We start from the raw sequence: 22,905 nt of genomic DNA on the forward strand, positions 1-22,905 counted from the left end.
TTACATTTTTTACTGAGGATTCACATTAATTTTGATATGTACAATGTAACACTGATCATATTCATAATATTATGTTGTTCTTAGAATACTAGAAAAATTAAATCATTTACTTCTGAAATAATCAGTAAATTACGTATGACATCAAATTAATTTATTTGATTCATCTGCCCAAAAAGTATAACTTGTTTCGTATACGATCATTTGGGAAAAACACCCAGAAGTGAATTTGAAAATATCGATCATATTATTTTTTGATCACCATAATTATATTTCAATCAGGATAATTTTCCTTTTCGTCTTTTTTGTTAAACTCAACTGTGTAAAACTATTTCTAATTTTTCCTAGTTTTAAATTTAAAGTTGGCCTTTTCAGTTCAAACGAATAACTTTTTGATATTACATTTTTTACTGAGAATTAACATTAATTTTGATATGTACAATGTAACACTGATCATATTCATAATATTATGTTGTTCTTAGAATACTAGAAAAATTAAATCATTTACTTCTGAAATAATCAGTAAATTACGTGTCATCAAATTAATTTATTTGATTCATCTGCCCAAAAAGTATAACTTGTTTCGTATACGATCAGTTGGAAAAAACACCCAAAAGTGAATTTGAAAATATCGATCATATTATTTTTTGATCACCATAAATATTTTCAATCAGGATAATTTTCCTTTCGCCTTTTTTCGTTAAATTCAAATGTCTAAAACTACTTTTAATTTCTTCTAGTTTTAAATTTAAAGTTAAAAATGTTTCATTGAATAATACGGTCTGGAATACTTTTTTCTGAAATAACAAAAAACTTATAATGGAACATATGGGCCAGATTGAAGCTTCTAGAATTTTTAAATAAAACAAAATTCATAATAAATATGTTGGACGAAAATAAATAAATAAAAAAAGCTGACGTTTCTGGTTCAAAGAACAATAATTAGTTGTACACAACTGCCACAATTCTGCTAACTTATTTTTTAACATTCCCAATCAAAATACGTATTTTTGTCTCCAGGAAAGTGCTTGTGTCATTTATCCAAAATTTAAAACCGTAAATATTTTTCACGCCGAAATCTCAAAATTTTTATCATTATTTGATACAAGTTTACAGAAAAGCTTGCCTTAAATCCATCATCAAAAATCCCAATCTCGTACAAAAACACAACTGCAAAATTACCACGATAACCCGTTGACCTAGCGCTATCAATGCAACATGTTTTGCCAACGACGGTATCATTATCAACCTCATAGTCATAAGTAAGTACTTATCGACAAATCGCCAGTTTAAATGACTAATAAGACCATAATGAAGCTCAGCAGGGGGTGGGCTAGTACACATTTCGTCACTGGGTACGACCCTCCTTATCCCCACTTTGCCAAAACGAAACGACATGCTTAGCCAGTACCTATTTAAGGGTGGTTGTTAAATCTCTGTGTTTATTTCAAAGTGAGTGCTGTGCCAAAATATCGTGTCGAACATTGCTAGTAGTCTTCGAAAATGAATCCGGAAATGGTCGTAGTGGATAGACCTGTTCCTCGGGAGTATTTTTACAGTGGTAAAGAAACCGCGATTTTTGGAAAATTTTGAATAACCGTGATTTTGTGTTATAGATCCTTCTCCGGGTTGTCCGGTCGAGAAGGCCGAAGTTCGGCTGGTTAACAAGGACTTGTGGGGACAGTTTCACAATATAGGAACGGAGATGATTATTACGAAGCTTGGAAGGTAATTTTTTTTTTGACACTCGGAAAAATTGTCGGTATCTCACAAAGTCAGTTCGTCACCCTCGACTATCGTTTAGTGTTAGCAAGTATGACCAGACTTCAAAGGTATTTCGGTACTTTTCTATTCTCCTTTCGTTCGAATGATAACAATGATAACGTAAATTGGATTTTCCGAAACTCAGGTGCCCACAATGAGTGATTTACAGCCCTAATCCGGTAATTCTGAAACCGCATTTTCCTTTTAAAGTTGAGTGTTTAATTGCAACCCGTCCATAAAATAATCTGGGGTTTTAGTGCAGGTACTTTGCACCCTCAAGCCCAACCCTCCCCTATTTTAAATATTTACGACATCTCTTCGCCTGTTTACCGGATTTTATTATTTTAGGTCAGGCCAGTAACGGGAAGTTATTATTTTGTTTAAGGCCCCAAATCGACAATGTTTACATTATCTTGATATTTCGCACTCAACATGTGGTAGCTCTCGCGTGTTAAACATCCCTTTGTTAATTCTTTGATGACAGGCGCCAACACCCTAACAAAAACCCAGTAAATATTTAAAACTAAGTCTAGTTTGATGAGTGATTTCAATCTCGAAATTTTTGCGACTTTACCTGGGCTTTATTTTATTGTAAATTACACCCTGATGACTGTCTTGTTTGTCTGTCGGTGACGGCGCCAGGTTTTACCAAATAAGAGTGGCAGCAGATGTGACTGCCGCCTCTTTGTTTTCTTAATTATAATCTGAGGAATTGGTCAGATGGCACGTTTCCGGAAACGCTGAATTGATTTTTGATTATGGTGATTTACCAGTTTCCGGGAAAGTGTGAGAAACTGTACTAAAACAGCGGCACTTGTGGCGAATTTACGACAAAGATGTGTGTATTGTCGGCTCTTTTGACTGCGGCTTAAGCCGGGGTGGTCACTGTCTCATCTTTTCAATTCTGCGTAGCACAGTTGGGCGGCTTCTTTAACCCTCAAGTCGGGTGTTAAACTTTACATAAGAGTACCATTTCATAGTGTTTGCCAATACACAGTCAAATGAACAATGAAGCTGCGATTTTTGGGTAAAAGTCTCTATTATGTTCGCTACTGACTAAATTCTATTTGTGGTTTATGAAGCCGCCTTGATAAAAAACAACAACTAGTAAATCAATTTTTTTATTTATTTTATTTAATCTGGTGTTTTTTTTTCAGAAATATGTTCCCCCACTTGGTGGTTAAAATCTCCAACCTCGATCCAAAGGCCCACTACTGCGTCTTCCTCGAGATGGCCCTATCCAACCGTTGTCGCTTCAAATTCTCCTCCGCCGGCGGTTGGTCCCCAGCAGGCCAGGAGGAATCCCAAAGCTCTGAACGCATCTACATGCACCCGAGCTCACCCGCCCTTGGAAGCTTCTGGATGGAGGAGAACGTCTCCTTCGCCAAGATTAAAATCACCAACGCCTGCAAGGCGCCATCGGGACAATTGATTCTGTCCTCCATGCACAAGTACCAACCCAGGATTTTCCTGGTCAAGCACCCCAATCCTCAAGCCCTGCGCTGGGGTCCCACCAAGAGCATTGTTTTCCCTGAAACGCAATTCATTGCTGTTACGGCTTATCAGAACGAGAGGGTTACGAAACTCAAGATTAATTACAATCCTTTTGCGAAAGGGTTTCGGGAGAACGGGAAGTCGCATAGTAAGAGGAAGCAAGGGAGTGAGGCTCCGGATTCGCCTAGTAGTAAGAGAAGCGCGACGCCGTCGCCGCCGCCCCCGGAGATGGTGGAACGGGATGAGGTGGAAAGCCAAAGAAGAGCGATGTCGGTTTATTCGCTTTATGACAGATATTATTATTCGCCGTATCCGATATATCCCCAGTACTACTGGCCGCCTACAGTTCCTGTGTATTATCCGTACTCATATAGGGCTCCCGCGTATTACGTAAATAGGCAGGAAGAAGTTAAAAAACCAAAGAAAATTACAGATTTTTCGATTAATGGAATTATTAATAGTTGAGTGTGTGTTGATTGTAAAACGCAGTTATAATTCACAGTTAGAACTGGTGAAAATTCATTATTTGAAAACCGCAACTATATTTTTAGACGATTATTTGGTTTGACGGATAAATATAACTGCGTTTATTTAGTTATTTATTTCAGGTTTACGTAACTGTGATACTAAGCTTAAGGACGATACAATTACCTCTGTATAAAGTTATGTTATTAAGTTCTGTTCCTATATGTTTATAAAGTTAATTAAAAGTTCTCTATGAAAAAGAAGATTTTTTTTTCAAAAACCATGTAGATTTATCATATTTTACGTAACTACTGTAAATTCCAAAGAAAGTATAATTAATTGAAAATGGAAAATGGATTTTTATTTATAAACTTGAACACTAAAAAAATTGATCGAAAGTTGTTTCGACAGAACTTTTGAGTCACGCTGTGTAAGTAAATCGAAAAAATATGAATCAACTCATCATATTTGGACATTTTAGATACGATTTATTTCGCAAAAAAATTTTACGATTGGCCAGACGGACAGACAGACAGACGGAAGCGAGAGATCTATTTCTTCGTACTCTCTTACGCTCGGGAAGTAAATTTTTTTATAAATCTAGTATATCTCGCACTAAAAAGATAAAACCAAAGATAATTTTAGAATATTGATATGGGACGGGTCACAAAAATTTTCCAATGAACAGGTATGTGGCACTTATTTTATTTTAAAGTGTGCTAAATAATATCTAGTAGATTAAGTCCGATAAGTATCTCAATCGCTTTTTTAATGATCATCGGATTGAAAATGAGTACAAATTTGGTTTTTTTAGACGAATGAGCGAAATATTTTAAGCCTAGTTTATTTATAACTAATCTTTGGAAATTTGCTGAAATACCGCAGCTTATTTAGGAATGGATTAGGGGTCCCCAGTCGAGCTATCCCAGGTGCCGACCCAAAAACACGAGAGATTATGGTCACTGTAGGGAGTCCGTCATAAAATGCAAATCGGTAAAAACACAGATAAGCTTATTTATTTTCAAATGAAGGGTACAGGGAAATAACCATCGAAATCCATTTGTTTGTAAAGTTTGTCCAGAATTATAAGAATTTTATGGACTCCCAACGTTAATTTGTTTCACAGCTCAGGCGTCAATTCTATTGTACAGGTAAATAGCCTGTCAGGGGAAAGCCGATCTTCTCTGTACCTGAGTTCGCCCCGCTCTTCAGCTAAACAATAAAACTGACAACAGGGCTGTAAAACAAATTAACTTTGGGAGTCCATAAAATTCATATAATTCTGGACAATCTTTATTTTGAAAGAAATTGAGTTGAAAGTTTAAAATTCTGCGGAAAATAGATTGAGAAACCCATAAGGTTCAGTCTAATACAACTTTTTATTTTCTTTATAATGTTTTAAAAATATATAAAATAAACTGTTTATGTTCAAATATAACAGCACAAAAAATTTGGTGGAAAGTTGTTTCGACAGAACTTCCCTCGCACCTAAAATACAATGAAACATATCCAGGATTTTCGAGTTAAATTTTTACTTTAGGTAGGTACACAATTATTGACCCTTGTTGACTTTCAGCAAAACCTGTTGTTAAAAGATAATCACTGAAATCGGCTTACATTTCTGAACAATTTTTGTTTATATTTAGTTCACTTAATTTTGCCATATTTAAATTTTATAAAATAACATACTCCTGCACTTGTGGTTTATGAATGCGCCTTGACTTTTTACGCTCGACATCTGGATTTTAAACCCTTTTGTTTTTGTTTCTTTTTTTTTTCTCTTCACTCGCATTGTTTATGAAGTCATAACAAAATTTTTATTGATAAAATTACCCCACTTTCTCGAAAAGGTGAGAATACGCCCCTTGTTATTTAAAAATGTAAAACCTTTTTGACGCGCCAAATGTTTTATTTTTTAAGAATGTGAAACCTCTCGGGGGTCTCAACAATCTTTTTTAAAAATATAAAACCTTCTTGGGGGTTCCAACAGTCTTTTTTTAAGAATGTGCAACCTTCCAGGGGGTCTCAACTGTCTTTTTTTAAAGATGTAAAATCTTCTCGGGGGCTCCAAATTTCTTTTTTTTAATGTGAAACCTTCTGGGAGTGGGGCAAATGTCTTTTTTTTTTAAGAATATGAAACCTTCTCGGCGGCTCCAAATGTCTTTTTTTAAGAATATGAAATCTTCTCAGGAGTCCCAACTGTCTTTTTTTTAAAATGTGAAGTCTTCTCGGGGGCCCCAACTGTCCTTTTTTAAAGATGTAAAACCTTCTCGGGGCTCCAAAACTCTATTTTTTAATGTGAAATCATCTCGGGGGCGCCAAATGCCTTTTTTTAAGAATATGACACCCTCTCCGAGGCCCAAGTGTCTTTTTTTTTAAATGTAAACACTTCTTGGGGGTTCCAAACGCCTATTTTTAATATGAAACCTTCAGTCTTTTTTTTAATGTAAAACCTTGTCAAGGGCACCTAGTGTATTTTTTTAAAGAATATGAAACTTTCTCGGGGGCCCCAAATGTCTTTTTTTAAGAATGTGAAATCTTCACTGAGGTCCCAACTGTCTTTTTTTAAAGATGTAAAACCTTCTCTGGGGCTCCAAATTCCTTTTCTTTTTAATGTGAAACCATCTCGGGGCCCCATATGTCTTTTTTAAAAATACAAAATCTTCGCAGGGGCCCCAAATGTATTTTTTTTAAGAATATGAAACATTCTCGAGGATCCTAACTAATTTTTTTTCAAAATGTAAAACCTTCTTGAGGGTCCCAACTGTCTTTTCTTAAGAATATAAAACCGTGTCAGGGTTACCAAATGTTTTTTTTTAAGACTGTGAAACCTTCTCGGGGGTCCCAAATGTCCTTTTGAAAAATAGGTGAAATGTTCTCTGGGGTCCCAACTATCTTTTTTAAAGATGTAAAACCTTCTCGGGAGCTCCAAAATTCTTTTTTTTAATGTGAAACATTCACGAGGGCGCCAAATGTGTTTTCTTAAAAATATGAAACCTTCTCGGAGGCCCTAAGTGTCTTTTTTTAAAAATGTAAACCCTTCTCGAGGGCTCCAAACGCCTATTTTTAATGTGAAACCTTCTCGGGGTTCCACCTGTCATTTTTAAAAATACAAAATCTTCTCAGGGGCCCCAAATGTATTTTTTTAAAAATATGAAACATTCTCGAGGATTCTAACTGATCTTTTTTCAAAAGGTAAAACCTTCTTGGGGGTCCCAACTGTTTTTTTTAAGAATATAAAACCGTGTCAGGGGTATCAAATGTTTTTTTTTTTTAAGATTGTGAAACCTTCTCGGGGGTCCCAACTGTCCTTTTGAAAAATAGGTGAAATGTTCTCTGGGGCCCCAACTATCTTTCTTTAAAGATGTAAAACCTTCTCGGGAGCTCCAAAATTCTTTTTTTTAATGTGAAACCTTCATGAGGGCGCCAAATGTGTTTTCTTAAAAATATGAAACCTTCTCGGAGGCCCTAAGTATCTTTTTTTAAAAATGTAAACCCTTCTCGAGGGCTCCAAATGCCTATTTTTTAATATGAAACCTTCTCGGGGTTCTACCTATCTTTTTTAAAAACGCAAAATCTTCTCAGGGGCCCCAAATGTATTTTTAAGAATGTGAAAATTCTCGGGGATCCTAACTGATCTTATTAAAAATGTAAAACCTTCTAGGGGATGCCAAATTTTTCTTTTTAAAATGTGAAACTTTCTCCGGGGCTTAACAGTCTTTTTTAAAAATGTAAAATCTTCTTGGGGGTCCCAACTGTTTTTTTAAGAACGTAAAACCTTGTCAGGGGCCCCAAATGTTTTTTTTTTTTTTTTTTGAGAACGTGAAACCTTCTCTGGGGCCCAAGTGTATTTTTTTTTTAAATATAAAACTTTCTAAGGGCCCCAAATGACTATTTTTAGAAAGGTGAAATCTTCTTGGGGCTCCAAAATTCTTTTTTTTTAATGTGAAACCTTCTCGGAGGCGCCAAATATCTTTTTTTAAGAGCATGAAACTTTCTCGGAGGCCCCAAGTAACTTTTTTTAGAAATGTAAACCCTTCTCGGGGGCTCCAAATGCCTATTTTTTAATATGAAACTTTCTCGAGGTTCTACCTATCTTTTTTAAAAATGCGAAATCTTCTCAGGGGCCCCAAATGTATTCTTTAAGAATGTGAACATTCTCGGGGATCCTAACTGATCTTTTTAAAAATGTAAAACCTTCTAGGGGACGCCAAATTTTTCTTTTTAAATTGTGAAACTTTTTCCAGGGCTTAACAGTCTTTTTTAAAAATCTAAAACCTTCTTGAGGGTCCCAAATGTTTTTTTTAGAATGTAAAACCTCGTCAGGGGCCCCAAATGTTTTTTTTTTTAAGAATGAGAAAATTTTTCGGGGGCTCCAAGTGTATTTTTTTAAGAATATGAAACATTCTCGAGGATCCTAACTAATTTTTTTTCAAAATGTAAAACCTTCTTGAGGGTCCCAACTGTCTTTTCTTAAGAATATAAAACAGTGTCAGGGGTACCAAATGTTTTTTTTAAGACTGTGAAACCTTCTCGGGGGTCCCAGCTGTCCTTTTGAAAAATAGGTGAAATGTTCTCTGGGGTCCCAACTATTATTTTTTTAAAGATGTAAAACTTTCTGGGGGGCCCCAAATGTCTTTTTTTAAGAATGTGAAATCTTCTCTGGGATCCCAACTGTCTTTTATAAAGAAGTAAAACCTTCTCGGGGTCTCCAAATTTTTTTTTTTTTAATGTGAAACTTTCTCGAGGGCGCCAAATGTCTTTTTTTAAGAAAATGAAACCTTTTCGGAGGCCCCCAAGTATCTTTTTTTAAAAATGTAAAACCTCCTCGGGGGCTCCAAACGCCTATTTTTAATGTGAAACCTTCTCGGGGTTCCACCTGTCTTTTTTAAAAATACAAAATCTTTTTTTAAGAATATAAAACCGTGTCAGGGGTATCAAATGTTTTTTTTTTTAAGATTGTGAAACCTTCTCGGGGGTCCCAACTGTCCTTTTGAAAAATAGGTGAAATCTTCTCTGGGGTCCCAACTGTCTTTTTTTAAAGATGTAAAACCGTCTCGGGAGCTCCAAAATTCCTTTTTTTAATGTGAAACCTTCACGAGGGCGCCAAATGTCTTTTCTTAAGAATATGAAACCTTCTCGGAGGCCCTAAGTATCTTTTTTTAAAAATGTAAACCCTTTTCGGGGGCTCCAAATGCATATTTTTTAATATGAAACCTTCTCGAGGTTCTTCCTATCTTTTTTAAAAATGCAAAATCTTCTCAGGGGCCCCAAATGTATTCTTTAAGAATGTGAACATTCTCGGTGATCCTAACTGATCTTTTTAAAAATGTAAAACTTTCTAGGGTACGCCAAATTTTTCTGGGGCTTAACAGTCTTTTTTAAAAATCTAAAACCTTCTTGGGGATCCCAAATGTTTTTTTTTTTAGAATGTAAAACCTCGTCTGGGGCCCCAATGTTTTTTTATTTAAGAATGTGAAACCTTCTCGGGGGCTCCAAGTGTATTTTTTTAAGAATATGAACCTTTTTGGGGGCCCCAAATGTCTTTTATTAAGAATGTGAAATCTTCTCTGTGGTCCCAACTGTCTTTTTTTAAAGAAGTAAAACCTTCTCGGGGCCTCCGAAATTCTTTTTTTTTTTTAATGTGAAACCTTCTCGGGGGCGCCAAATGTCTTTTGTTAAGAAAGTGAAACCTTCTCGGAGGCCCCAAGAATCTTTTTTTAAAAATGTAAAACCTTCTCGGGGGTTCCAAACGTCTGTTTTTAAAGTGAAACCTTCTCAGGGTTCCACCTGTCTTTTTTAAAAATACAAAATCTTCTCAGGGGCCCCAAATGTATTTTTTTAAGAATATGAAACATTCTCGAGGATCCTAACTGAACTTTTTTCAAAATGTAAAATCTTCTTGGGGGTCCCAACTGTCTTTTTTTAAGAATATAAAACCGTGCCAGGGGTACCAAATGTTTTTTTTTTTAAGATTGTGAAAGCTTCTCGGGGGTCCCAACTGTCCTTTTGAAAAATAGGTGAAATCTTCTCTGGGGTCCCAACTGTCTTTTTTTTTGATGTAGAACCTTCTCGGGAGCTCCAAAATTCTTTTTTTAATGTGAAACCTTCACGAGGGCGCCAAATGTGTTTTCTTAAAAATATGAAACCTTCTCGGATGCCCTAAGTATCTTTTTTTAAAAATGTAAACCCTTCTCGAGGGCTCCAAATGCCTATTTTTTAATATGAAATCTTCTCGGGGTTCTACCTATCTTTTCTAAAAATGTAAAACCTTCTAGGGGACGCCAAATTTTTTTTTTAAATTGTCAAACTTTTTCCAGGGCTTAACAGTCTTTTTTAAAAATCTAAAACCTTCTTGGGGGTCCGAAATGTTTTTTTTTTTTAGAATGTAAAACTTTGTCAGGGGCCCTAAATGTTTTTTTTAAGAATGAGAAAATTTCTCGGGGGCTCCAAGTGTATTTTTTTAAGAATATGAAACGTTCTCGGATGCCCTAAATGTCTTTTTTTAAGAATGTGAAATCTTCACTGGGGTCCCAACTGTCTTTTTTAAAGAAGTAAAACCTTCTCGGAGTCTCCAACATTTTTTTTTAATGTGAAATTTTCTCGGGGGCGCCAAATGTCTTTTTTTAAGAAAATGAAGCCTTCTCGGGGGCCCCAAGTATCTTTTTTTAAAAATGTAAAACCTCCTCGGGGCTCCAAACGCCTGTTTTTAATGTGAAACCTTCTCGGGGTTCCACATATCTTTTTTAAAAATACAAAATATTCTCAGAGGCCCCAAATGTATTTTTTTAAGAATATGAAACATTCTCGAGGATACTAACTGATCTTTTTTCAAAATGTAAAACCTTCTTGGGGGTTCCAACTATCTTTTTTTAAGAATATAAGACCATGGCAGGGGTACCAAATGTTTTTTTTTAAGATTGTGAAACCTTCTCGGGGGTCCCAACTGTCCTTTTGTAAAAGAGGTGAAATCTTCTCTGGGGTCCCAACTGTCTTTTTTAAAGATGTAAAACCTTTTCGGAGGCCCTAGGTATCTTTTTTTAAAAATGTAAAACCTTCTCGAGGGCTCCAAATGCCTTTTTTTTTAATATGAAATCTTCTCGGGGTTCTACCTATCTTTTTTAAAAATGCAGAATCTTCTCAGGGGCCCCAAATGTATTCTTTAAGAATGTGAACATTCTCGGGGATCCTAACTGATCTTTTTAAAAATGTAAAACCTTCTAGGGGATGCCAAATTTTTCTTTTTAAATTGTGAAACTTTTTCCAGGGGTTAACAGTCTTTTTTAAAAATCTAAAACCTTCTTGGGGGTCCCAAATGTTTTTTTTTTAGAATGTAAAACCTCGTCAGGAGCCCCAATTATATATTTTTTAAGAATGTGAAACCTTCTCGGGGGCTCCAAGTGCATTGTTTTAAGAATATGAACCTTTTTGGGGGCCCCAAATGTCTTTTATTAAGAATGTGAAATCTTCTCTGTGGTCCCAACTGTCTTTTTTTAAAGAAGTAAAACCTTCTCGGGGCCTCCGAAATTCTTTTTTTTTAATGTGAAACCTTTTCGGGGGCGCCAGATGTCTTTTTTTAAGAAAGTGAAACTTTCTCGGTGGCCCCAAGTATCATTTTTTAAAAATGTAAAACCTTCTCGGGGGCTCCAAACGCCTATTTTTAATATGAAATCTTCTCGGGGTTCCACATGTCTTTTTTAAAAATACAAAATATTCTCAGGGGCCCCAAATGTATTTTTTTTAATGTGGAACCTTCTTGGGGGTTCCAACTGTCTTTTTAACAATGTAAAACCTTCTCGGAGGTCCCAAGTGGTTTTTTTTTTTAATGTAAAATCTTCTCGGGGGCGCCAAATGTCTTTCTTTAGAATGTGAAACCTTCTCCGGGGTCTTAGCTGTCTTTATTAAAAATGTAAAACCTTCTCGGGAGCTCCAAAATTCTTTTTTTTAATGGGAAACCTTCACGAGGGCGCCAAATCACTTTTCTTAAGAATATGAAACCTTCTCGGAGGGCTCCAACTGCCTATTTTTTAATGTGAAACTTTCTCGGGGTTCCACCTGTCTTTTTTTAAAAATGCAAAATCTTCTTAGGGGCTCCAAATGTATTTATTTAACAATGTAAATCATTCAAGGAGACGCCAAATTTTTCTTTTTAAAAATGTAAAACCTTCTTGGGGGTCCCAACTCTTGTTTTGTAAAAATGGTCGTGAAACGTTTTCGGGGGCCCCAAGTGTATTTGTTTAAGAATATGAAACTTTCTCGGGGGGCCCAAATGTCTTTTTTTTTAAGAATGTGAAATCTTCTCAACTGTTTTTTTTTTGTAATGTGAGTCCTTCTCGAGGGCGGCAAATGTCAAGTTTTTTAAATGTGAAACCTTGTCGAGGGTCCTAACTGTTTTTTTTTTAATGTAAAACCTTCTCGGAGGCCCCAAATGTATACTTTTAAGAATGTGAAACCTTCTCGGATGTCCCAACGGTCTTTTTTATAAATGTAAAATCATCTAATGGGCGCCAAATGTTTTTTTTTTAGAGTGTGAAACCTTCTCCGGGACCTAACTCTCTTTTTTTAAAAATGTAAAACCTTCTTGGGGGTCCCAACTCTTTCTAAGAATGTGAAATCTTTTCGGGGGCCCCAAATGTCTTTTTTTTTAAGAATATGAAACCTTTTTTTTTCTATTACATTGTGACTAGTTCCTTCTGTATTGTTTTTACTGCACAGAGGTTATCACGAAAAAGTAAAATTCTCCAAAATCAAACTTTATAATTTTTCAGAGAAACCGTATTTGTTGGACTGTACTTCAGAAGCGAGGAAAGTTCTGTCGAAACAACTTTGAACCAACGTTTTAATTTGATGGTCACTTCAACAAATAATCTATTACAAATTTTCAAGCCACGAATTAAATTTTAAGGGGAAATAGTTTTACTTTAACAAATGATTATGCAATTTTAATGGTTTTATGGTTCGTGGTAAAAATACATCTTGCTAATTTCCATCGGTGACTTGCGGTTCAGATGTTGGAATTTTTTTGAGAGATAATCTTCGAAACAGAAATTATATTATCGTAAAGCTAACAAACTGTTTGTTGATTAATCCTTTCCTTGAAACTAATGACGTCACTGTAAAATTTTATTAAGAGAATTTCACTAGAAATGTGCATGACACGATTTATTTTTTGTTTTTTTTACAATATAGTTATAATTCTATATATCATTAATAAGTGTCAATCAAAATAATCAGTCATGGAAATCTGGAACGATATTTATATATAAATTATTCATTTCTAACAGTGTGTACATTGTAATATAATCTGAGAAATATATACCCACAGCTATTAGAACGTTTTCACAGATTTCTAACAGCGAATTTTATTAGCCACCGGGAAGGAATTCCGGTCTTGGAGGGTGGCATCTGTCTAGACTCCTGTCGCTGACGTACAATTTGCTTGTTTGTAACGAGAAATATGATAGTGCTCGACTAGCGCCGGCGCCAACTGTTAAGAACCGGTACATTAGGTTAATTGCATGTTTTCGGACCTTTGGACATCCCGACTGAGGAGATAAGCATGAGCGAAGGGCGTAAAACTGACCATGAAATCAGCCAACTTCACGAATATCATTTACAAATTAAAATAGACCAATTATACATTTTTCTCAAATTTTTTTCTTAATGATGACATCAGTTTTGTACGACTGAATACTAAAGACAGCTTCAACTATGACATATTTTTTTGTCGCCAGAACTGCCAGTGTTTTTGTTTCCACAGTGTAAATATTTTTATTACGCCACTCTGTACACCGCAATAATCGGTGAACTATGACGTGAATCAGCTGTTCAAACATCATTCTTGTTCTTGTGGAGTGGAAGTGTCAGTTAATATGTTTACAACCATGGACTAGTTACAAGTCGATCATGTAAATTTCGCTCGGCATTAAACTCATCTTCAGAGCCCCATCTTTGCCAGGAAGTTATTTCAAGCGTCTAAAATAGGTGAGTCAACATAACCTCAAAATTCTTGAGAATCCGTTGTTTTTCACTTAGGACTTCTAGCTACAATCCATTAATGAAAGATTTTAGGAGAAACCGTATTTATGTTTGTGTTTAGCACAAATTAAGTGGAGAATGGAACAATTACATTGATTTGATTGGTTCTAACAGTTTTGCCATTGTTGGGTTAATTGTGTTTTCGCGTATTTTAGGTCGAGCCATATATTTATTTATGACACGTTTTTTCTTAGCGGAAGGGAGTTAGTGGGTGTTTGCGGAACACAGTGCAGTTTGAACTGGTAGTGTTTAGTGAAGTTCGATGTGTGTTGGCTGGTTGATTTTTATTTGAAATTGGTACAATGAAAAAGTACATTGAGGATGTGATTCAGGTTGGATTTGCGGCGACAAAACTTGATAAATAGATTGACGTTAACAAGGAATGCAGACGACTAATCAAACGTTGCTTCTGATAACAACGAAGATATTTATTAATTAATTTAATTATAGTGGTAGGCAACCAGTTATACAGCATTGTCAAGAATTCGAAAGTCACCCCGTGTTTAGGTCTTGTATTTTTAAAACTGTCAGTATTTGAGCTACGAAATCGGAAAATCCGTGGATGCAGGAAGTAATTAAATTACACATAGATGATTCTGTGAAAAATTGCGTTTTAAACGATTTATTATTTTATAGGGGGTGTTATGATTTCTTAAAACTATATAAAATCGGTGAACTACATTGTGTTATTGATGGAACACAAGTAGTTCGATATCGTGCAGTCAAAAATATCTTGATTACAGTTGGCTGTGTTTTACGTGCTACGGTTGGCGTCACTGGATTCAAAATTAATGTGCTATAAATTCTAAAAATGTCTGCCAAAAATAGCAACTAAACGGAAAAATGGTTATCAAGCGCAATTTATTTAAACACACCACCGTAAGTATTCAGATTGTCGTGTTTTTAAATACGAATTCACCTTTATTGTTCTTGCGGATTTCTAATACGAAATATGAATAATTTGTTTGATATTGTTTGCGGACACTAGGAGTAAAAAACTGACAAGAATAACAACAACAATGACAACAACACTGTAATTGTTGTGTGAATATATAATATCAATAAAACCTGTTATTATCCAAAAGGAACTAAAAATTTATCACTTGCTCGGGAAAAGTTGTAGCTGAATCATTCTTGCACTTCATGTCGTACGTTCATCCTAATTCAAGCAAGGTGTTAAATTATGGCTTTAATGTATCACAAACTTTCGCATTCAAAAAAGGTTAGTTTCATTTTTTTTTTACTAATTTTATGTTTTGTTTAGTGAAGTCAGGTTTTTCTTGAAGAGGGTTTGAGTTGTTTTGGCTGTAATTTTCTGCAAAATGTAAGTACCAGAGTGCCTAATTACTATTCAAATGTCCACGTCGTTCTTATCTGGAGACAGAAATCACTGTCACAGAAGCACTTACCTAAACAGAAATATTGAGTGAAGTTTCCTGTGCATTTATTGCAGTGCATAAATTACTTAAAAAGCTGATAAGTCGGCTTAAATGTGGACACGTTATGAAGTATTTTCGAAATTTCGAGAACGAGGTGCCAGACCAAAACGTCAGAAGTTTCTTGTTGATTTTAGGGTTAGTTTCTAATTTTGGTTTTGGAATTTTCGAGGTTTTGGTTTACATTTTTTCACTTGATTGAACTTCATTGAATTTTCCAACTAATCAGTTTTTCGTTCCGTCAATTTTTCGATTTTACACTTTTCGTTTTTTAGATTTAGAAATTTTTCAATTGTACAATTTTTCGTTACTCAATTTTTCGAATTTATAATTTTTCGTTTTGGCAGTATTTCTATTTTTCAGGTTCTCAATTTTTAATTCTTCGATGTTTTAATTTTTCGATTTGCAATGTTTCCATGTTACGATTTATCAATTTTTTGGTTTTATACTTTTTTTTTAGATTTCGAAATCTTTCAATTTTCACATTTTTCCTTTTTCTACATATTTCTCAATTTTTGGACCTTTCACTTGCTCGTGTTTTAATTTTTCTGTTTCATTCTTCCGTTTCTTTAGTTTTTGATTTTCAATTTTCCGATTTTTCAGTTTTTCGTTTCTTCAATTTTTCAATTTCCCGATTTTTAATTTTGCAATTTTTTAATTTTTGTCTCTGCAGTTTTTCGATTTTTCAATTTTTAAATTTTTCCACTTTTCAATTTCTTGATTTCTAGACCTTATAATTTTTCGATTTTACAATTTTTTGATTTTTCAGCTTTCCAATTTTTCACATTTTAGACTTTCATGTTTTCGACTGTACAATTCTTCGGTTTTACGATTTTTTCATGTTTTTAATCACTTGATTTTTTCAGTTTTTCGATTTTAAACTTCGTCTTTTGATTTTTTAATTTTTTCAATTTCTCGATTTATCATTTTTCGTTTATTAATTTTTCGATTCCTTAATTTTTGGATCTTTTAGTTGCTGGAGTTTTAATTTTTCGATGTTTTTTCAGCTTTTTGATTTTTAAGATTTTAGATTTTACACTTTCGTGTTTTCGATTTTTCGTCTCTTAATTGTTCGATTTTCAATTTTCCGACTTTACACTTTTCTATTTTTCAATTTTTCGAGTTTTCAGTTTTTCGGTTTTTTATCTCCCGATTTTTCGATTTTGCGTTTTTTCAAATTATGTATCAATTTCTCAATTTCTCGGTTTTTAATTTTGCAATTTTTCGATTTTTTATTTTATCGGTTTTTCAATTTCAATTTTTCGGTTTTGAATTTTTATATTTTTCACTTTTTCTGTTTCTCAATTTTTTCGGTTTTACTACATTTCGATTTCACAATTTTTCGTATTTTTTCAGTTTCCCGATTTTTAATTTTGCAATTTTTAAATTTTTTGTTTCTTTAGTTTTTCGATTTTACAATTTTTTAATTTTTTAGATTTTAGATTTTACATCTTCGTTTTTTAGATTTTTCTTTTCTTTAATTGTCCAATCTCTTGATTTCTCGATCGTCAATTTTTCGGTTTTACAATTTTTCGACTGTACAATTCTTCGGTTTTACAATTTTTTAATGTTTTCAGTCACTTGGTTTTTTCAATTTTTCGATTTCTCAATTTTTGGATCATTTAGTTGCAAAGGTTTTAATTTTTCGATGTTTCATTTTTTCGTTTCTTGAGTTTTTTTTCGATCTTTCGCGTTTTTGCATTTTCCCGATTTTTAATTTTGGAATTTTTTAATTTTTTGTTCCTTCAGTTTTTCGATATTTCAATTTTGAAATTTTTTCATTTTTCAATTTGTTGATTTTTTGATCTTACAATTTTTTGATTTTTTAGATTTTTGATTTTACCTTTGTTTTTTAGATTTTTCAATTTTTCGAGGTTTCAGTTTTTTATTTCTTGATTTTTCAGTGTGATTGCAATTTTTCGGTTTTCACTTTTTATATTTCTCACATTTTCTATTTCTCAATTTTTGGAGTTTTAATTTTCATTTTTTCGTTTTCTTCAGTTTTTGTTTTATAATTTTTCGATCTTACAAACTTTCGATTTTACTACTTTTCAATTTCACAATTTTTCGCGTTTGTGGATTTTGTATTTGCTTCTTCGATTTTTCAGTTTGCAATTTATCGATTTTACATTTTTTGAATTTTCAATTGCCCGATTTTTAATTTTTCAATTTTACAAATTTTTAATTTTTCAACTTTTTAATTCAGTTTTTAGGTTTTACACTTTTTTGTTTTTGATTTTACAATTTTTCGACTTTACAATTCTTCGGGTTTACAATTTTTTTATTTTTTCAATCTCTTGATTTTTTCAGTTTTTCGATTTTTAATTTGGTCTTTCGATTTTTTTTTCAATATCTCGATTTTTCATTTTTCGTTTTTCAATTTTTTGTTTTTGTTTCTATAATTTTTCAGTTTGCAATTTATCGATTTTACATTTTTTGAATTTTAAATTTTCTGATTTTTTATTTTTTCGTCCCGTCAGTGTTTCAACGTTTGATTTTTAATTTTGCAATTTTTCAATTTTTGATTTTTCAGTACATATTTCGATTTTTCAATTTCTTGATTTTTCGATCTTACAGTTTTTCGATTTAATAGTTTTTTGATTTTTCAATTTTTCGATTTTTCAGTTTTTAGATTTTACACTTTCGTATTTTCTATTTTTTGTTTCTTTAATTGTTCGGTTTTCAATTTTTTACATTTTATACTTGTGGTTTTTTATATTTTCCAATTTTCCTATTTTACACTTATTTATCAATCTTTCGATTTTTCAATTTCTCAAATTTTTTTTTCGATTTTTCGGGTTTTCGGTTTTTCAATTTATGTATCCATTTCTCGGTTTTTAATTTTTCAATTTTTGGATTTTTTGTTTCTTCAGTTTTTCAGTTTGCAAATTTTCGGTTTTCAATTTTTATACTTTTTCATTTTTCTATTTCTCAATTTTTGGATCATTACTTGCTCCAGTTTTAATTTTTCGATCTTACAAATTTTCGATTTTACTACTTTTCGATTTAACAATTTTACGCGTTTTTGGATTTTGTATTTGTTTGCTTAATTTTTCAGTTTGCAATCTATCGATTTTATATTTTTCGAACTTACAATTTGTAAATTTTGCAATTTTTTAATTTTTCGTTTCTTCAGTTTTTAGTTTTTTTAGTTTTAACATTTTTCCAATTGTTCATTTTTCAATTTCTTGTTTTTTCGATCGAAACATTGTAAGTTTTGATTTTTCAGGTTTTCAGTTTTTCATTTTTTAGATTGTATACTTTATGTTTTCCATTTTTCGTTTCTTAAAATGTCCTATTTTCAATTTTTAGATTTTACAATTTTTGGTTTTACAATTTTTCGACTTTACCATTTTTCGGTTTTACAATTTTTTAATTTTTTCAGTGTCTTGGTTTTTTCAGTTTTTCGATTTTTCATTTTTCGTTTTTCAATTTTTCGATTTCACAATTTTTAGCGTTTTTGGATTTTGTATTTATTGATTGTATTTTTTGAATGTTCAATTTTCCGATTTTTCCATTTTTCAATTTCCCCATTTTTCGACCTTACAATTTTTAGATTTTACAATTTTTCGATTTTTCAATATTTAGATTTTACACTTTTCATTTTCTAGATTTTTCAATTTTACGTCTTTACACTTTTCTATTTTTCGATTTTTAGTTTCTCCGTTTTTATTTTTCCATTTTTCCATTTTTCAACTTCTTGATTTTTCGATTTAACAGTTTTTTATTCTGTAATTTTTTAATTTTTTGTTTCTTTAGTTTTTCCATTTTTCAATTTTTAAATTTTTCCATTTTTCAATTTCGTGATTTTTCAATTTTTCGATTTTTCAGTTTTTAGATTTTACACCTTCGTATTTTCGATTTTCAATTTTTTGATTTTATACTTTTCGTTGTTTAGATTTTTCAATTTTTTGATTTTATACTTTTCGTTTTTTACATTTTTCAATTTTCCGACTTTACACTTTTCTATTTTTCAATTTTTCGAGTTTTCAGTTTTTCAGTATTTTATTTCTCGATTTTTCAGTTTTGCGTTTTTTCATATTTTGCAATTTTTCGGTTCTCAATTTTTACATTTTTCGATTTTTCTATTTCTCAAATTTTGGATTTTTTCCTTGCTCGAGGTTTATTTTTTCTGTTTTATTCTTTCGTTTCTTTAGTTTTTGATTTTCAATTTTTCGATCTTAGAAACTATCGATTTTATTACTTTTCGATTTCACAGTTTTTCGCCTTATTGGATTTTATATTTGTTTCTTTAATTCATCAGTTTGCAATTTATCGATTTTACATTTTTGAATTTTCAATTTTTCGTTTATTCAGTTTTTCGATTTTTGAATTTTAAAATTTTTCCGGTTTTCAGTTTCTTGATTTTTCGATCTTACAATTTACGATTTTACAATTTTTTCTTTTTTAGCTTTCCAATTTTTCAGTTTTTAGGTTCTACATTTTCGTGTCTTCGATTTTTCGTTTCTTTAATTGTTCAGTTTTAAATTTTTCGATTTTGCAATTTTCCGACTTTAAAATTCGTTGGTTTGACAATTTTTAAGTTTTTTCAATCTCTTGATTTTTTCAATTTCTCGATTTTTCATTTTTCGTTTTTCAATTTTTCGATTTCACAGTTTTTCGCGTTTTTGGATTTTGTATTTGTTTCTTTAAATTTTCTGTTTGCAATTTATTGATTTTACATATTTCTTGAATTTTCATTTGGCGATTTTTTAATTTCCCGAATTTTAATTTTGCCATTTTATCAATTTTTGTTTCTGCAGTTTTTCGATTTTTCAATGTATAAATTTTTCCATTTCTCAATTTCTTCATTTTTCGGTTTGACAATTTTTTGATTTTGCGGCTTGTCGATTTTTCAGTTTTTAGATTTTACACTTTCGTGTTTTTGATGGTTCGTTTCTTTAATTATTCGGTTTTCAGTTTTTCGATTTTATACTTTTCGTTTTACAGATTTTTCAATTTTCCGACTTTACACTATCAATTTTTCGATTTTTCAAATTATGTATTAATTTCTCGGTTTTCAGTGTTTCTATTTCTCAATTTTTGGATCTTTTACTTGCTCGAGTTTTAATTTTTCATGTTTCATTTTTCTTGTTTCTTCAGTTTTTGATTTCTAATTGTTCGATCTTATAAATTTTCGATTTCACAATTTTTCGCGTTTTTGGATTTTGTATTCGCTTCTTCAATTTTTCAATTTTCCGACTTTTAATTTTGCAATTGTTCAATTTTTTTTCTTCAGTTGTTAGGTTTACACTTTCGTGTTTTGTATATTTTTTTAATTTTTTCAAACTTTTGATTTTTTCAGTTTTTCGATTTTAAACGTCGCCTTTAATTTTTTAATTTTTCAAGTTCTCGATTTTTCATTTTTCGTTTCTTAAATTTTTCGACTTGCCATTTTTAGGTTTTAGAATCTTCGTACTTTTCAGTTTTTTAATTTTTAATTTTTCGATTTTTCAAGTTGTGGTCTGGCAATTTTTAGAGTTACAAATTAGAAATTGTAAAAATGAAAAACTGTATGATCGAAGAATCGAAACGAAAAATAGAAGAATCGAAAAATTGCAAATCGAAAAAGTGAAGAACTGAAAAAATCGAGTATTTGTAAAAATAAAAAATTGTAAAATCAAAAACTCGAAAAAATGTAAAACTGAAAACTCGCAAAATCAGAAAATTGCAAAATTAAAATCAAAAAACTGAGAAATCGTAAAATCTAAAAATTACGAATCCTTCCAAATTTAAAATTCAAAAAAGTGAAAAACAACGGTAACATCGAAAAATTGAAGAAACGGAAAATGTAAAAATTGAAAAAGGGAAGAAACAAAACAGTGAAAAATCGAAAAATGTAAAATGAAAATTCGAAAAATGAGAACATTGCAAAATAAGAATCGAAAAACTGCGAAATTGTAAAATGTAAAAACTTGGAATTTTTGAAAATTCGAAAATGGAAAACGTGAAAAGCCGAAAAATTGAAATTGTAAGATCAAAAAATTGCAAATCGAAAAACTGAAAAACTCATCGGATATTTATTTAAATGAAAACTTGTAAAGTCGTAAACAGTAAGATCGAAAAATTGAAGAAACGAAAAATGTAAAAATTGAAAAAGGGAAGAAACAAAACAGTGAAAAATCGAAAAATGTAAAATGAAAATTCGAAAAATCAGAACATTGCAAAATAAGAATCGAAAAACTGCGAAATCGTAAAATGTAAAAACTTGGAATTTTTAAAAATTCGAAAATGGAAAAAGTGAAAAGTCGAAAAATTGAAATTGTAAGATCAAAAAATTGCAAATCGAAAAACTGAAAAACTCATCGGACATTTGTAAAAATGAAAAATTGTAAAGTCGAAAACCGTAAGATCGAAAAATTGAAGAAAGGAAAAATGTTAAAATTGAAAAAGGGAAGAAACAAAACAGTGAAAAATCGAAAAATGTAAAATGAAAATTCGAAAAATCTGAACACTGCAAAAGAAGAATCGAAAAACTGTGAAATGTAAACTGTAAAAACTTGGAATTTTTAAAAATTCGAAAATGGAAAAAGTGAAAAGTCGAAAAATTGAAATTGGAAGATCAAAAAATTGCCAATCGAAAAACTGAAGAACTGATAATTATTGAAAACTCGAATATTTTTAAAAATGAAAATTGTAAAGTAAAAATCCACTGAGAAATCGTAAAATCGAAAAACTATGTACCTTTAAAAATTCAAAAAACGATCACAATTAAAAAAAATCAGACCACACTGTATAAATAAACACGATGAAACAATAACAATAATATTTATTTGTATTTCTTTTAGAAACCACCTAGTGAAGATTTGTAAGCTACGTTAGTGTTTAATTCCGTCACGCTCATGTGACAACATTTTCAAGTTGTTTATCATCTACATATTGATTTAACGGTGTTAATCAATAACCAAAAAATGTTGCAATTCACCACCTCAACTTGTCATTAAACTTGACCTTTACCGCCCGCCACTGCCTACCAATAAATTTTCATTCTGAATTTTTGAAGTGAATCACTATTTGAAATTGGAATTTATGTAATTGACAATGTTGTGACTCAAATCGTTGTAGCTACAACGTGACCTGAGATCTAAGTCTCATAACAATTGTGAGTTTATCGTCTATTCTTGTCGGTATTGTACTAAATTTTAGCTTCATCTGCAAACAACAAACATTGTAGAAGCTGAAAACTTCGTAATTCCAAGTATTCATAAATATATTGCCTGTAATAAATTTACACGCGAGTCTATATTATAGCGCTCTGTTGTAATGTGGCTATATTAAAAACGTTATCGCTAACGACACGACTACGATTCCTATTCACGAATATAATAACATGAATCTGTTATTTATAGCTGTGGAAGATTTTGGAAATGTACAAGAACGAGATATGAAATTATTAAAACTAAAAGAACAACTCACCAGCATCGATGTAACATCTGTCACTCCCAACTTATCACTTATCGTCTGCGTGTCTAGTGTAAATCGTCGATTGCCTCATATGTACCTAATTGATAAAGTTGATAAGAAAATCAATACCTTTGCTTGCTTTTAATATTACAATCTCCAATAAGCATTCGAAACGTAATTAGCAAAGCGCTCCGCACTTTGCCAATCTCCGTGTTTACATATTTATTTCTTTTATTATTCCTGCATTGAACTAATTAAACCTTTATCTCCTATTTGTACACAGTAAATTGAGTAAATCCTTATCACG

The 22,905-nt window shown here is 31.9% G+C and overlaps 2 protein-coding genes and 1 long non-coding RNA gene across 6 annotated transcripts in view; 2 read left to right on the plus strand and 1 right to left on the minus strand.

The window, feature by feature from the left end:
- The first annotated feature begins 1,272 nt into the window (after positions 1–1,272).
- On the plus strand, positions 1,273–3,888 carry LOC135137761 (T-box transcription factor TBX6-like). Its single transcript, XM_064067494.1, has 3 exons — positions 1,273–1,558; positions 1,614–1,725; positions 2,919–3,888. Exons 1-3 carry the CDS (start codon positions 1,501–1,503, stop codon positions 3,718–3,720), a joined length of 972 nt encoding a protein of 323 aa, XP_063923564.1. The 5' UTR covers positions 1,273–1,500; the 3' UTR covers positions 3,721–3,888.
- Positions 2,874–22,848, minus strand: LOC135137766 (uncharacterized). The gene is made up of 2 exons (XR_010281935.1): positions 22,611–22,848; positions 2,874–3,292 (listed from the first exon to the last, which is right to left on the minus strand). It is a non-coding gene; the product is annotated as an uncharacterized LOC135137766 (long non-coding RNA).
- The window catches only part of Arms (Ankyrin repeat-rich membrane spanning), a 45,397-nt gene continuing 36,021 nt past the window's right edge, over positions 13,530–22,905 (plus strand). For 2 of the 4 annotated variants that reach the window (XM_064067421.1, XM_064067438.1), the window contains exon 1: positions 13,530–13,704. Coding sequence is in view for 1 of the 4 variants with exons in the window: in XM_064067446.1 (XP_063923516.1) it covers positions 14,942–14,980 (39 nt within the window). In the remaining 3 variants the exon portion in view is untranslated. Of the gene's footprint in view, positions 13,705–14,903; positions 14,981–22,905 lie in introns of those variants that run through there. The other 2 variants (XM_064067462.1, XM_064067446.1) reach the window with 2 other exon arrangements.

This window comes from Zophobas morio, unplaced genomic scaffold, assembly GCF_036711695.1.
Source record: "Zophobas morio isolate AGI-343-1 ecotype UQ-CSIRO unplaced genomic scaffold, CSIRO_AGI_Zmor_V1 ptg000004l, whole genome shotgun sequence".
NCBI classification, from domain to species: domain Eukaryota; kingdom Metazoa; phylum Arthropoda; class Insecta; order Coleoptera; family Tenebrionidae; genus Zophobas; species Zophobas morio.